This window comes from Nestor notabilis, unplaced genomic scaffold (genome assembly GCF_000696875.1).
Source record: "Nestor notabilis isolate BGI_N333 unplaced genomic scaffold, ASM69687v1 scaffold29458, whole genome shotgun sequence".
Taxonomy (NCBI): Eukaryota; Metazoa; Chordata; class Aves; order Psittaciformes; family Psittacidae; genus Nestor; species Nestor notabilis.
Genome location: NW_009940134.1, coordinates 8,333 through 23,242, shown reverse-complemented (window position 1 = coordinate 23,242; position 14,910 = coordinate 8,333). Strand labels below are relative to the sequence as shown.

At 36.7% G+C, this 14,910-nt stretch overlaps 1 protein-coding gene across 1 annotated transcript in view; it reads right to left on the bottom strand.

The window, feature by feature from the left end:
- Window positions 1-763: 763 nt before the first annotated feature.
- ATG3 (autophagy related 3) overlaps window positions 764-14,910 on the bottom strand; it is a gene marked incomplete at its 5' end in the record, with an annotated part of 19,861 nt that continues 5,714 nt past the window's right edge. The window contains 8 exons of the mRNA XM_010020213.1: window positions 764-984; window positions 2,633-2,701; window positions 8,765-8,892; window positions 9,547-9,702; window positions 10,451-10,485; window positions 11,009-11,090; window positions 12,161-12,210; window positions 14,125-14,232. Of these exons, the coding sequence (XP_010018515.1) occupies window positions 903-984; window positions 2,633-2,701; window positions 8,765-8,892; window positions 9,547-9,702; window positions 10,451-10,485; window positions 11,009-11,090; window positions 12,161-12,210; window positions 14,125-14,232 (710 nt within the window). The remainder of the gene's footprint in view (window positions 985-2,632; window positions 2,702-8,764; window positions 8,893-9,546; window positions 9,703-10,450; window positions 10,486-11,008; window positions 11,091-12,160; window positions 12,211-14,124; window positions 14,233-14,910) is intronic.

Sequence of the window (14,910 nt, the reverse complement as noted above, 5' to 3'; positions counted from 1 at the left end):
TATATATATATATATATATGATGGTCCTTTCCTCATATTTTCATTAATGAAAAACTTACAGGGCAGAAAGCAGCTGGTAAAGCCTGGATGCATCTGTGATATCTGAATTCATAAACAACTCCATGTATATTTACCCCAAAAAGGAAATCATGCTATCAGACTACCAGCTAGTGTAGTTGAGGCAGACAAGTAACCAAGATCGCATCTTGCTCTACCATAGCAATCTTCTCCCTTTACCCCAAAGCTGTGATTTTGTTAATAAGACTTATTTTTGCCTTTATTACAAGATGAACAGACTGTATACTAACATTTCTCCTTTGTCTCCCCAAAAATTCCAACCCAAAACACTAGTCTTGAGCAAGTGTAAATCTAGATCACTTTTCAAAGATTGGTTAGTTACAGCTATATTAAACTTTTCTACAAAACAATCAAGTATTTTCTTTCAGCTTTCAAAATCCTCCTCCAGCTACAGGAAACATAACCATTCATAACTAGTGAAAAACCCACATAATTCTCAAGTTAATTTAACTGGGATGAAAAATAATAATAAAATCTTTCCATTTTCAGGAACCAATAATAAAGCCAAAAACATTAGGTTTCGACTAAGAAAGTAGATTTTAGCTTCTAATATAGACAAAAATAGTCTTGTGTTGAAAGTAAATTGAAGGAGTTATGGAGAAAAATCCCACCCCTTAGTGCAGTGTCTGTATCAGAATGAAAGTGATTTATTTATATTACACACAAAGATTTTTATTAAAAAGGCTGGTAATGGAACATTTTATTTTAATGCATCAACTTGATAAAAGGTTAGTTACAGAAATTATGTATAATGTTGTATAAGTCACATGGATGGGTTATTTAAAAAAGGATTTGATAATTAGAGGAGATATTTCTTATTTTAGTTACATCGTAAAGTGCCTTGTGTAGTCATATTCTATTGTTGGAATGACCGCCTGTACAAATTTCAAGAAAATAAGAAGGTACCTGAGTTTCTTGTTAAGGAAAACATGCGATAGCTAGAAATCCTGTAAAACAAAGAAGTCACATTCAATGGTCTGCTCAACACTGTTTCTTGCTAATAGGAAAATAACAACTAGCAATTATAAAGTTAAGAGAGTGGGGAATTAATACAGCAGAACTCTGGTAATGACATCTCATGCTTGTCCAAACATACTTTCCTGTTTTAAGTTGAAGCAGAGAACCAGGAGTTATATTCAATAGATCTTACAAAACAGTACGCATACATTTACAATCCCACTTCCATACTTCACATTTGTTATTAACAAATGCCAAGGTGAATTACACCTAGGAAGGCTAATCCCTAGCTACCTTCCTGTAGTTGCAGGGAAAGCAGGCTCCTCTTCAGTGGCTCAGAAAAAGAATTAAGTTCCTGTTCTGAACCATCTTTTGAAATAGCTCCTTCCTGTCAGTGAGGGAAAATGGAGAGATTAGCTTTGCTAAGTTAAGAAGTCTGCCTTTTAGAGGAGGCTTTCTTAATCTCCCTTGTGTATATCACCTTCAAATGCATGTTGGGTCTGAATCTGCAGTGTGGAGTATATGGGATAATTATAAACTGAAGTGTTTGTCCACCTGGAACTGAGACACACAGTGAAGTGAAAATTAAAATAAATCACTACTTTCAACTTACAGTTCAGTTACATCGCAACTGGACATAAGTAAACCCTATTATTTTCACATGTCAGTCTCATGAACCGTTTCTTGACAAACACAAACAAGGGAAGAAACTGGCTGTTAAAAAACCCTCAGTTTGTTAAGCAAATAGCAGGAAAAGTAATCAAAAAATCTTGCAGATAAGTTATATCTAACTATTAAGGAGTAGAAGACTTGAACTACTTTGACAGAAAAGTTATTTTCCAGTTCAGTTTCAGTTGCTTGCTGCACAAATTGAGCAAGTCTCAACTCATACAGTGAAAAAGAATATTACCGGTTTGGGGCCTATAGCTGCTCGGTAATGCTCCCATGCTTGCTTTACAGCAGCAGCATTATTTTGAAAGGACACACTTCACTTTCTCCTAACATGGAGGTTTCTTTAGTCAGGAAGCATGGGATCAATTACTACAAAGCATAACCAAGATCAGTCAACTTTCAAAAGAAAATTCTAATTGTGAGGCATTTGATATTGATACTCAGAACTGTTTCAGTAAATTTTCATTGCTTTTTTGTCAGCTGAATGTTGTTATCAGGATATTGCTCACATGCAGAGTAGAGAACATTGGGACCTCTACATCTTTCAGAAATGAATCTCAGATTCAAATCTAATACAGAAGCTACTGGACCAAGAGGAGTGATTATACTCCGGCTGGAGTCTACGAACGTCCAGCTTTGTCCTCCACTGGGATCTTAGTTTCATACTCAGTTTCATACTCACAGCTCCACACCCCTAAAAACAAGGGCCCAATCACATCCCTTCAATTCCAACTGCTTTCTGCGAACTGATTAACTGAGTTTGTTTGCACAAAGGAATTAATCCCAGAACTCTAGTAAGTGCTACTACAAGCAGTTGTTTACTGCTTTCACTCACAGTTGCATTCCAGTTTAGGAACCTTGAGATAACAGCTCCTTACACTACAAGAAATCTCTGAGAATACCACATAATAATGAAAAAGGATACATGTGAACTCCGAGTTCTCCTCCACCTTCTGCAACAGTCTCAATTATTTTCTTCATGACTTCTGCATGCCTGAAAACCAGACCAGAAACAGTGAAAATATTTTAAGGAAAAAGTAAGCTCCTCTTCATCTCAGTAAGATTAGGTTTTGTGCAAATTAAATAGCTTTGGACTGTTAGCTTCAGAAGCAGCAAGAGGAACCTTTCAGTTTACTGAGGAAAAAATCCCAACAGTAACTAAAAGGTAACATTACGTGATGAATGTAAAGTTATTCACCAGCTCCTTACATTCACAAGGAAAACGAGAAATGTTCTACGCTACAATGCAGATGGAGTGCCACAGTGAGCATCAATATATACTGCTTGTCACTAGTGTTACTTTTAATTGCTCAACGCCAAAGAAGCCACCAGGTAAGTCCCTAGAAGGTAATCCTCGCCAGCAGCAAGCTATTCCAAGTACCCAAGTGACCCCTGAAGAAGATGCCTAGAAATTGCTGCAACTTATTTAGCTGCCTCTGCTGTAATCTTACATTTGTAGACCTTAGGAGGTATCAAATACTTAAACAATTTGTAGTTTCCTAGGAAAGACAGGCTGAACTAAATCTGCATAAATTCCTAACTGTTGCTCTGGGACTGACTTAGGGTATGGAAACTTTCTCTGGTGGTAACTTGGTTTCTGTGGAAGATCAACAGTTTCCAAATCAGCTTCTCCCTTGTGATTCTGTTATCGTAAAACATACAAAAATAATATTGTAAAACTGAACCATGCAAACATTTTTGTACAAAGCTGATCCTGGCAATATAACATAGAATCTTAGAACAGCTAAGGTTGGAAGAGGCTGGTCATCATCTAGTCCAATCCTCCTTGCTCAATGAGCAGTAAATTAGAATGGGTTGCTCAGAACTTTGTCTGGTCTTGAATACCTCCAGTGATGAAGCCTTTAAATCTTTTAATGACCAATTACAATTCAGAAGTAATGGTCTAGTGTTCAGGATATTTCTTATGTCCCTTAAACCAAAGGATAACCATCATATCAAATCAGAGAGGAAAACTACTGTGTGGTTAATTGATATTTTATTTACATATTTAACACAAGATCCCAAGTTGTACAACTCATCTTACTTTTCTCTACACTTCAACTTGGTTTTAAATTCATGATTCTGTAGGTAATCTTTATCAGTGACATATTAGGGCTATGATGTGATATTTATCGTATCATATGATATGATATTTATCACACCATATTAGGGCTATGGACATCAACCTATGCAACACTGCAAGCTAGTTAACAGCAGTAGTTTTAAAATACCCCTCCCAAAACAATCTATGTGTTTACTGAGAACAAGGTTGCTTTCTGACCATGCTTCGATACCATTATGCAAATTTAAATATCTGACCAGTAACTGGCATTTAGTAGTTACCTCCAAAGTTAATCATCCTGTCAGTGACTGCAAACACAAGGAAGGAAGCTGTTGCAAAGTTACCAGGACACGCTGTGAACAGGAACATGCAAATCTGGGGAAATACTAAAGGTCAGCATTTGTCATTTGCTGTGCTGTTGGTCTTTGACCCGCACAGTTGATTCCAATTCTGGATCTTCATGATGCCTCTGCAGCACACATGCCACGTATCGGGTGCCAAGGCCAGCTGCTTCTATATAGGAACCTGGACTGTCAAAACTTAAGCTTCGACCTTATCTGTAACGGTGGACTATTTTTCGTACTGGCACAGGCTACCCTACGACTATTAGAAGTCTTTAAAAGGATACTGGCTCAAATTCATGCGCCTTAATGACATTTGCTCTTTTCTGTTTTCTAAGGACTATTTACACATCTGGAATTCCATAATGGCCACAGTAATGGTCATTCTTACTGTCATACAGTTACGCATGAGAAGTTTTGCAGGTGCTTGATAAACTTTAAAATGTTTGTTTCCTGTTTCAGTTTCCTTCTCTAAGAGAATTTTGAGGAATCAATGTGAAGTATGTATACCTCCCAAAGGAAAGAAATAACTCTGGAAGAAATGTTATCTAAATTATCCTATTATCCTGCTGTCTAGAAATGTCTCTTTTATTCAGAAGTAAAAAAAAATAAAAAAAAAAAAATGTCCCCCAGAAATAACTCTTAACTTCAGATGACTAAAATGCTTGCTCCAGGACCTGTTTGTAGATTGCTTGAGCTATGAAATAGACCAGACATTTAAAACATCTACTAAAATCACCTCATTTACTTTCTGGTATAACCAACTAACTCTTGATGTAGTTCAAGTGATGTAATTGACTTCTTATTCATATTCCAAGCCAGAAATATTGCTGTTACTGAAAATAAATTAAGATGTAAAGAATTAACACCATAAATTAAGGGTTTAACAAAAAGTTGAAAGAAACTGATTTTTTAGATTGATTAGATGACCCCTTATGCTCTCATCAAGAATGTCTGCTTTCCAACTGAAGAACACCTCTCCTACTCTGCAAAAGACCAAAGTCAAAATATTTAACAACTTCACACTGGAATTCAGTACAGCTGATATACTGACATTGTCTGAATATCAGCTGGAAGGGAAATACATACCATCAGAACAGTAAAAAATAAAAGCCTTCCTGACATATGAGGGGAAAAAACCCACAACCAGCAATGATTCAGTTCTCTTGCCCCTCTCAATCCCTTGCAGTTCACAGAGATAAAAGGCCTTCCACAGGACTTTCAGTGCAGTGGATAACAACTATTGGCTTCCATAGAAGAGAGTAAAATGCAAGACTTCTTAGGATAGCATATTTTCAAGAAAAAAAATTAATACCTGTGACTTTGATTAAGTGTCTGTAACTGCTCAAACATACTAAGACAGGTGTGGAAAACCCACAAATGTCATCATCAGGCAAAACATTCAGAATCCACAATAATCAGTTAACCTTAAGATCAACAATTCGCTGATCCTTGCTGCTGCCTCTAGTCACTTCCCTGGAGATACTTAGAATCTGTAAGAACTAAAAAGAAGTCTATCACCATTTATTCTGAAATAGAGAAAAATAAGCACTTGGAATTAGTGCAAGTAATTAAAATCTAATTGAAAATGTGTTCAGTAGTTAACTAGTTTTATAGTCCCTTCATACTACCCACATAAAAAGAGTTGAGAATTGTAATTAAACCAGCTTGCAGGAATTGATGAGGAAGTTGACTGTGTTCCTCCCAGTACCATAAAAATGCTGACAGGAATTACAACTTACAGCAGAGCTGCAAGATGAACAGTTTCAACTAACTACTCAAAATAGAAGCAATCTTGAGCATCTGAGAATGGCACCCGACTGCTGTTTCTTTCCTTCCTCTGACGCATGACATAGGGATGTACACGTCACAAGAAACAACCAAGTTTAGGACCATCCAAATACCCTACATTACACAATTCTTGTAACATGCACGGAAGCAACAGCAGCAGAGCTAAGCACCGGTACCTTCTAGCTAAATTAAGAACAAACAAACATTTTGGGCTACTATTTTTCACCTCAGAAGCCCAGACCTTCTTAGCTGTTAGCCTTACCAATTTAACAGAACAGCACACCTTAGAGAGTAAGAGAACATACTTAAACTCTCCATTTTAGATACACTGTTAGTCTCTTTCTTCACAGTATCAAGATGACTTTCCAATGTTAAGCAGTTGCCAGTCAAACAGATTGCTTTTTGAGAAGGACTAGGCAGTTTCCTCCACATTTAAGACTACCAACAAGTCTATCTCATTGCAATTATCAATCACCTCTTTCAGGCTTAAAAGACTAATTGGAGCAAGTCTCATGATGCAAACCATTTCTTTAAGTGTAGATGTGGATTACATAACAAAGGCACTGGCACTTGACTGGCTTCAAGAGAAAGAAGTGAAACATGCACACGGAGCTCTTATCCATGAAGACTCTCAATCCAGATTCACAGACGAATATTAAATTGGTTCTTACTCTGCAAAGGTGTTTGCAAAATTAAACTGGTTACATTGCAGCCACAGCCCAGTATAAAATCCACAGGTCTACCTACTCAGTCATGCCCAAATACCTAGTCATCTTTGTTTCTTCTGAATGCCTTCCCAGCCTGCATCCACTACAGGAGCTTCTTCCACCTGACTTATTAGCAGGACTTCTAGCAATCACTAAATTAAGCCTTGGCTTCTGGCTTTTTTTTCCCCTCCTTTTCTTCTATAAATGATCTTCCCAGTCAGTCTGTTAAGCCTTCCTAGATTTATCCCACCTGAAACTCCTTCGAAAACACTAATTGCACAAAATGCTGCATCCATTTTTCTGCCCAAAACCATGCAGAAAGCAAACAATAAGACATTCAAAGTCACTAACAGATTTACATATTAAGACTGGTATACTAATACAAGGTACAAGAATACCTTTTAGACCAAACCAAAGGTCTACCTTGTTGACTTGAGTTAAACCTTAACCTTAAACCACGACACTTGTCCTGCTTATTGTCTTGCAGAACACGCTCAAGAAAGAGGCCAGAGCAAGCACCTAGTAATTCTTCCTCCAAAGTACTAGTTTCCAGCAATATGCAACCTAGGGACTTTCTAATTCTGAAGCATTCTAATAACTTTCCTTTTAACAATTCTCGGAAACTTTTCTTTCATTAACATCTTATTGCTCAAATAAATATTTAAACAGGTGCTGTGTGCAGAGTTTAATTCTTTTTCTGGCTTTGAACATGCCATTGGTGAGTAGCATTCAATGTCATCAGTTTATTATTTAAAAAAGAAAAAACACAACCCAAAGAGGAACACTTATTATTTCAGTTTCTGTGGCATTCATAATGAAGGTCACTGAAATTGTGATCTTTTCTAAAAGCCTTATCTAAAGCTGAAGGGTCCTAGGTTATTCAATCATTTCCTACGCAAAATAAGGATAACCTCAGTTATTCTGGACAATCCCTCTGTATCTTTTCCAATCTTAGTCTTCCCTCACCTCACAGACTACAGAATAGATGACCAGAGCTGTACTGCAGTATTCAGCATGTGGGTGGTCCCACAGATTAGTAGAGGCATTCTGCTGTTTTCTGTTCTATTCTTTTTTTTTTTCCCCCCTAACATTTTTCTAGGTTCTGCTCCCTGTACTACTCTTAAGCACTGAAACTGACATCTCCACAGGTGTGGAAATTGTATTGTATTACTGTAGACTTAAACTCCACAATTTAAAGACCAACAATAAAATTTACCACTTTCAAATTTTCTACAAGGAGTCCACTAACTGGAAAAAAAGCTATTTCCCAGTTGTACAATGGCTTCTCTGCTCAGATTGTCCAGATATAAGCCTACTTGGTGAAAGCAAAGACTGTTGTAAAGCAGTGAAGAACTATGAACTGGAAGAAACAAGAGATACACATTGACAAATTCCATGAATATACATCCTCATAAGAAGACCAAAAATAGCCATAAACTCCTTGGTGCAAAGCTCTCTTACTCTTTCTCTAAAGAATGGTACACGCTTCCCAAGATTAATCTCATGATCAAGTAATTCCTAAACCAGAAACAAGAATGTCTTGAGTCTAAAAAACCTACCACAAACTTGTCAACAAGCTGAGTATTTGACTCCTCAGCTAGTGACATGCAGAAACGTGGCAAATGCAACAGAAAAGACCCTAAAAGCACGCGTGAGTTTTGACTTGTGTTCAACAAGTATTTCAGTGTGGCAATTAGAGGACCTCTATCTGTATAAAATTTCAAGGACATCTTGGGGAGCAGGAGGCAGATATTACAAAAATAAAAAAAGAGGTATTTCATGTTCAAATATCTTTTTCTGCTCCCAAAGTATACATTACATTTTTACTCTCCCAAAAATAGCAGCAAATAAAGTATAGGAGAACTTCCTTTTACAGAGCTCTAGTAGTCTGCCATCTTCTGGAGTCCATAGGGAAGTGAAGGAAAAGCAAGTTGAGCAAGGGGAGACAGCTGTGACTGCAGAATATGCTTGCAGCCGTTAGCACTGGCATGACTCCAGAGAATCACTGAGATCTTCCTTTCATACTGCCTCAGAGCTGACACACCACCACAGGAGCCAACTGTGGAAATGTCCAGAAAACCTGAACCAAATCCATAACAAGACCAGTGCAGTGCCTTGTATCTACATACTGAATCAGACCTGAAACAAAGACTCACCTGCATGGATGAACTGAGCACATGGGAGGCGGAGGAAGATGTGGATGGTTTTCAATGGTTACCGTTTTCTTGACATGATCTTGACTAATATCTTCATACATATGCTCTACTGTTAAAGGCTGCCGCTGCTATACAGGAAAAAGGAACATGAGAACAGAACCATCACTAACAAAGAATCTTTTGTTCCTTCATTAAAAGATGAAGCACCATAAATTATAAGCATCTAATATAAAACAGGTCTGAAGGAAAGAACAAAGTGTCTTAAGATCCATATGGTGTAGAAATAGTACTCCATAAAATTTAGTTTTTAATAAACCATATGAATGGTAAAGTCAATATATTTTGAGAACCATCTCAATGGTTCTCACCTAGGTTCCCATCTAGGTATTTGAGCTGTAAGCCCTAACCAACTTTAACTCAAGAAACTTAGCCATGAAAGTGAGAGTGATTTATCTAATCCTCTTCCTCTGAAAATCATGAAAACATGTACCTACTTACTTGACTGAGTTTACTAGGGCTATTACTAGCTCTATAGAGCTAATTAACTCAAATAACAGAGCATGATTTGCTTCCTTCCAAATATGTTGGGTTACTAAGTACAATTTTCGGTGAAATTGTTCCTACTTCCTGCAAGGATGCTAAGTCCTGTCTGCAAACCTGACTATATAATGATTTTATCACCATTTTTTCATTTCAATTTTTACTGTGAGTAAGCAAAAAACATATCCTTGCTATTTGATACCATAAGTCTAATTTTACAGAAGTGGGAAAATGAGCTATACCTCATCATATCCAAATAACCAGAGTCTTGGAGTTTGGTAGTATTTGTCGTAAGTGATGTACAGGTCGTAAGTTCTAGTCTGTAGAATAGCATCTTCCCCTCCAACATCAACTTTGGCCTTGTTAGTTTCTACAATCTGTCTTGTGTCAAGCGTTGCCTGATTCAAGGTAAAAATGACAACATTAGTATAGTCTTGTTTGGATTTAACTACATAAGTACTTATGTAAAGCTCTAAAACAGAAATCAATGTTCTTAAGTCAGCATTTAAAAAACATAGGCTTTTGGGTTTTATTTTTATCTCTAAATTCGTTGTATCAGTTTCTCTCCCACCAAATGCTTTTTGGTTTTGGTGAGTTTTTTTAATTAAAAAAAAAAAAAGTCCAATCTGCAACTACAAATGCAATTACATTGTCACATCCCCCTTCCTTCTTTCACCAATAATTTTTGAACCCAACAGACAATTCCAATAAAATTCAGAAGGTAGAGGTCTCAGTTTATGTATTTATGAAGACCTTAGTGGAATACCACAAATAATGACACCCTTTTTTTCCTCTCATGACAGTCTGATGCATCAGCATAATCTATTGAACCTGTAAGCCACTCATCCTCCACACATAAGCCTCAAGAACAATAGCGCATTTTTACCCCTTGTGAGTACAGCACTGTGTGTAAGCAGAGTGAAAAGGATCAGCAAAAACCCACAGAATTACTGTGATCTAAATCTTTGAAGACTTAGGACTGCAGTAGGATGGCAGGAGACAAATCCATAGGAAACCAAGCTCAGTAATCCCACTGCTCATAACAAGCTTGTTACGTAATCCATTTGTTACTATCAGTTTTACTTTGCTTGTGCTCATATTGGTAATAAGCATTGTAACAGACAAGATAGAGAACTGTTCACTCACATCGTCTGTCTCCAATAGCCCACTCTCTTCATACTCTGAAAAGAAGACCCATAAAATTCTGTGTTCAGCTTGTAGCTAGTCATCATATTTCTCATTCATAAACAACTCCTTTAAAACATTCTACACATATCTAATAGTATTTAATTCAGGTAAACTTCTGAGTCCCCAAACCAGACTATACCTTTTTTAATACAAATTTGATCAAGACTACAGTAAGTACATGATGAGCAATCCTCAAGTGGTTTTAAGTAGGCAGACTGCAGTTAAGTGTAGGTATGAAGCGGAAAGGAAGCTGTGCTAAATCTGTAATTTACACTTGCTTGGATCTGTTCCAGTACTCAAATTAATTTCCCAGTCAATAACATTCACACAGGTTTCGGCACACAAGTTAAGACTAAACATGCATCAATAATACCATATAAAAGATGATAAAGAGCATGTGTCTGGTGAATTTTTCAGCACGCATTCCATGAAAACAAAGTGTAGTGTTTTCTTAGAGTGTACTGCTTTAGTTAAAGGCCCGAAATAAATCGTGTCCCACCCAATTCAAGGAAATACCTTCCATGTCTGCAGCTTCTCCTTCATCTTCCTCATCATCATCTTCACAAGATGCTGAACGATCTGGTATTTTTATATTTTCCTTTATAAGTTAAATTTAAAACACTGCTTTAATGACACTGCATCTACACAGCCTTACAGCTGCAGCACATACAGTGAACCAGAAAAATAATTTCTGCCATATTAAAGACTATACTGAACTCAAATATTTGCTTATTAACCAATCTTAGTTTCAAAGTCCTAGTATGACATTAAAAATCCACTTTAAAAGTTCTCCTTTGACTTTGCAATCTGGAATGATTTAATTGCTAACAAAAGAAAAATAAACATGGGATTAAACAGCCTGTAACTGCTTTTCAAAAACCCACCTATCTCAAATGAAAGGCAATGACTAAACAGCTATGACTAATATACAGGTTAAAATTCTGTATGTCCTAACCCAAGCCCTCTACTAAATTTTTCTTTTGGGGACTGTGGGCCTACGCACAGCATTTGAACCCAAGAGACAAGCCTAGTGAAATTCAGAAGGGAGAGGTCTCAATTTGCACAGGTTTCATGAAAGCTGCTCCAATTGTAAGCATCAAGTGGCAGGTTTCCTGATTAGAAAACCAAAACACCAAAATCAGTAAGAAACTAAGTTGTGAAATGCTTTAGCAAATAGAACATAAGCAGAGTTGTCTTTCTGGACTGGACCTGTGATCCAAGCTGTACAACAAGCAAGTTTTTCTACATACAATATATTAGAAGTGAAATCCAATTCATAACACACAACAGCAGTTATGAATCACAATGACATCCTGCAAATGCTGTGTTTCGCAGAAATGGTGATCACCTTTAGGTATTCCTTACAGTGTTCCTTCCACCCAGATGTTACTGATTCGTGAAAAAGCAGTACTTTCATTTTCAGTTTGTAAAAGTCTGGCACAAGAGCATGCTGGCTAAAGGCATTCTGAAAAGAACACTGCCTCAGTAAACATCTCAGAAGGAGATGCATGTGCTTTGACTAATATCATGGGTTGCAAAAGTCACCATATATCTGCAACACATCTAGTGACAAAGTATAATTTAATCTTTCATGGGTAGTATTAGATTGCTGCAGGTAAGACTTCTATTACCTCTAATAAAGCAAGAGGAAAATTTAGAACCAAGTACCTTACTGTCTAGTGTGATCTCCTTAACTGCTTCTGTTGCACCCACTATACCTGTTAATTGAACAAGAGGTTTGTGTTAAAAAACCTTGCTTCTTTGTTACAAAATAGTATAGAAAAAGGCTGCCAAGACTTCAGAAAGCAGCATATGATCTTTCCAAGTTATATCTCACAACAACTTTGATATTTGAAAGACTTATTTGGTACTGGTAGCATGCTTGGCGCTGGACATGCATAAACAAACCATACCAGTAACATGGAGCACAGTAGCACAGTTCTCACACATCATACAAGTTTTGTTGATGGAACACTGCAAAGTAATTTTCATTTTCATTTTAATGAATTTTCATAGAAGTGAGTTCAGGATAGGCATTCACATCACAATAACAGAACTCAACTTCATGAGCAAGGCATGCATTTATGAGTATTTCTGAACATCTTGAAAGCAAGGTGTTCATGACAAAGCGTAATGAAGCAGAACACGATGCTTTCAGCTGAGAGGAATTGAGGTTAAAAAACATCTCAAATCATAGTATCAGCTCTTGAGTTCCTCCCTATTAGCCTTCTAGTTCTACTGCTGCTTTCACCTAGTACTGTTTGGGATACATAAGAAGATTCTGCTCTGACACAGTACATTCATTTAATTAACTCTTCAGCTGAAAATAAGTTACATCATTATGGAGAATGAACCTGGAATCAAGTCACTGATCAGCAGAAACATCTATCTAAAGAAAAGCAATGCCAGCTGAACTCTATTTAGAAACAATGCGTTTCTTGTGGCTGTGTGTTCATTTGTGTATGGTTTTCCCATGAGAAAAAGTGGTGTTATAAAGGACACATATACAGATGGGTGGAAACAGACTTTTTTTTCATCTCCTTTGACTGTTTGGAGACCTGATCAAGTCTAGTCAGTGTTACGGTTGTGCTGCTACAGGATGGTGCCCAAACCAGTCAAGCCTGAAAATAAAAACTTGGTAAAAGAGTCTATCCACAGCAGAGATGGAGAACGCACTCTTAATCCAAGGATATGACAAAGCTATGCCAAATGATTTCTCTGCTGTGGGGTGTTCAATTATGAACTGTGATACATTTAAGAATTGCCAGTATTGAAAAATGTACAGCAACAGAAACAAAAGGCATCTTCTCCCACTCTTCTCCCCAGCCTGGCTGAACTATTTAAAGAACATCCACATCCTAGCCAAAAAAAAAAAAAAAAAAAAAATGAAAAAAAACCACTAAAGAAAGTAAAAAACTGAGTGGAGTACTTTCTAGGCTTGGAAACGGCAGAGAATACTTGAAGACAATTTCATTAACTTATGATAGAACATCAAGAAACAGACTAAAACTAATAAAATTGCCAATTCTGTGAAAATAACAAAAGGATTTATAAGAGGCTGTACTAGAAAAGCTAATGAGATATTCGTGTAAACAGTAATTTTCAGACTTTTTTATAAACACAAGCTCATCTAAGGACTTAATGTAAAAAAGGATCCTCTCCGACACTCATCTCTGTACTTAATATTTTCTTTCTTTTTGGTGCCCCACCCACCCCTTCTGCAGTGACCTCACACACTGAGATAACAGCCATTTTCTAATGTTTCCCCCTTTTAGCTCAATCCAACAATTCAACAGAATGAGAAACACTGAAACAATTAAGTCATTTGAGGTCATCATTAAGATAAAGATCTTAATGTGTTTCACATAAAATCTAACTGAAAAAAAAAAAAAAGGAGACATTTGCATATTCTTCAAACAAATAATTTAAACTAGCATTCTCTTCACAGGATCTCCTTACAAAGGAATGAGCCACTACACAGGTCATTTATAAGAGAATATTGAGCAGTCATGTACCAATCATGAGTGGGTGGCTGGCAGCGTAACATATGCAAGAAAGATTTAACTTTCTAATAATGGAAACTGAAAATCCTTCAGATTACCAAATGCAAAGTCTGAAGCAAGGCTGAATACCTGCATTGTGAAAAGTGTCTACCCATCCACCATCACCATCATCTTCTTCTATAATTGCTTCCTGCTCATCCGAGTACTCCATCTGCTTACACCTTTTGTAACACGGCACTGCAAAAAATTGCAAAACAAAATGAATGCAGTCATTCCTATACAAAACCAGGATAAGAAAGTAAGAAATTATCCTACAGGGCCTTCTGAAATGTGGTAGTCTCTCATACATCCTTATTTAAGGAATCCTAAAGTTATATTTCAAAAGCAAAAGCATGAACTTAAAATTATGTTGATGTGCTGCACCACATTTTATTTCACATATAGTACAACACTTGCTGTGGCCTTACAAGTTCATTCTTCTGTAACCCATTAGAGCATTTTCATCCAAACTCTTAGAACTAGAAAATAATTAACTTCTCATTTGCTAACAACTGGGAACAACTTACTAGTTTTCTTCATATTGCTAAGCAACTTTTATCTCAAGCATAATTTTGCCTGGATTAGCATGGGTTTACTGAACTGATTTGTCTTTAGAATTCTGCTCAAAGCTTGCAACAGCTATTTATATTAGGTATGTTTAATTACAAATTAACACCTACAAGTTTTGAAAAGGTTAGAATTAATGTGATATTCTAAATAACTTCAGTCATATGTATTACAGAGCTATTTGAGTACAGATTTATACAAAGTTTTTCGAAAACAGTCAAAGAGAGAATGTGGATCTAATTAAGACAAAACAGACATTTTTCATCATCGTAAACAAGGACCATGTAAAAATGCTTCTATTATACTAAT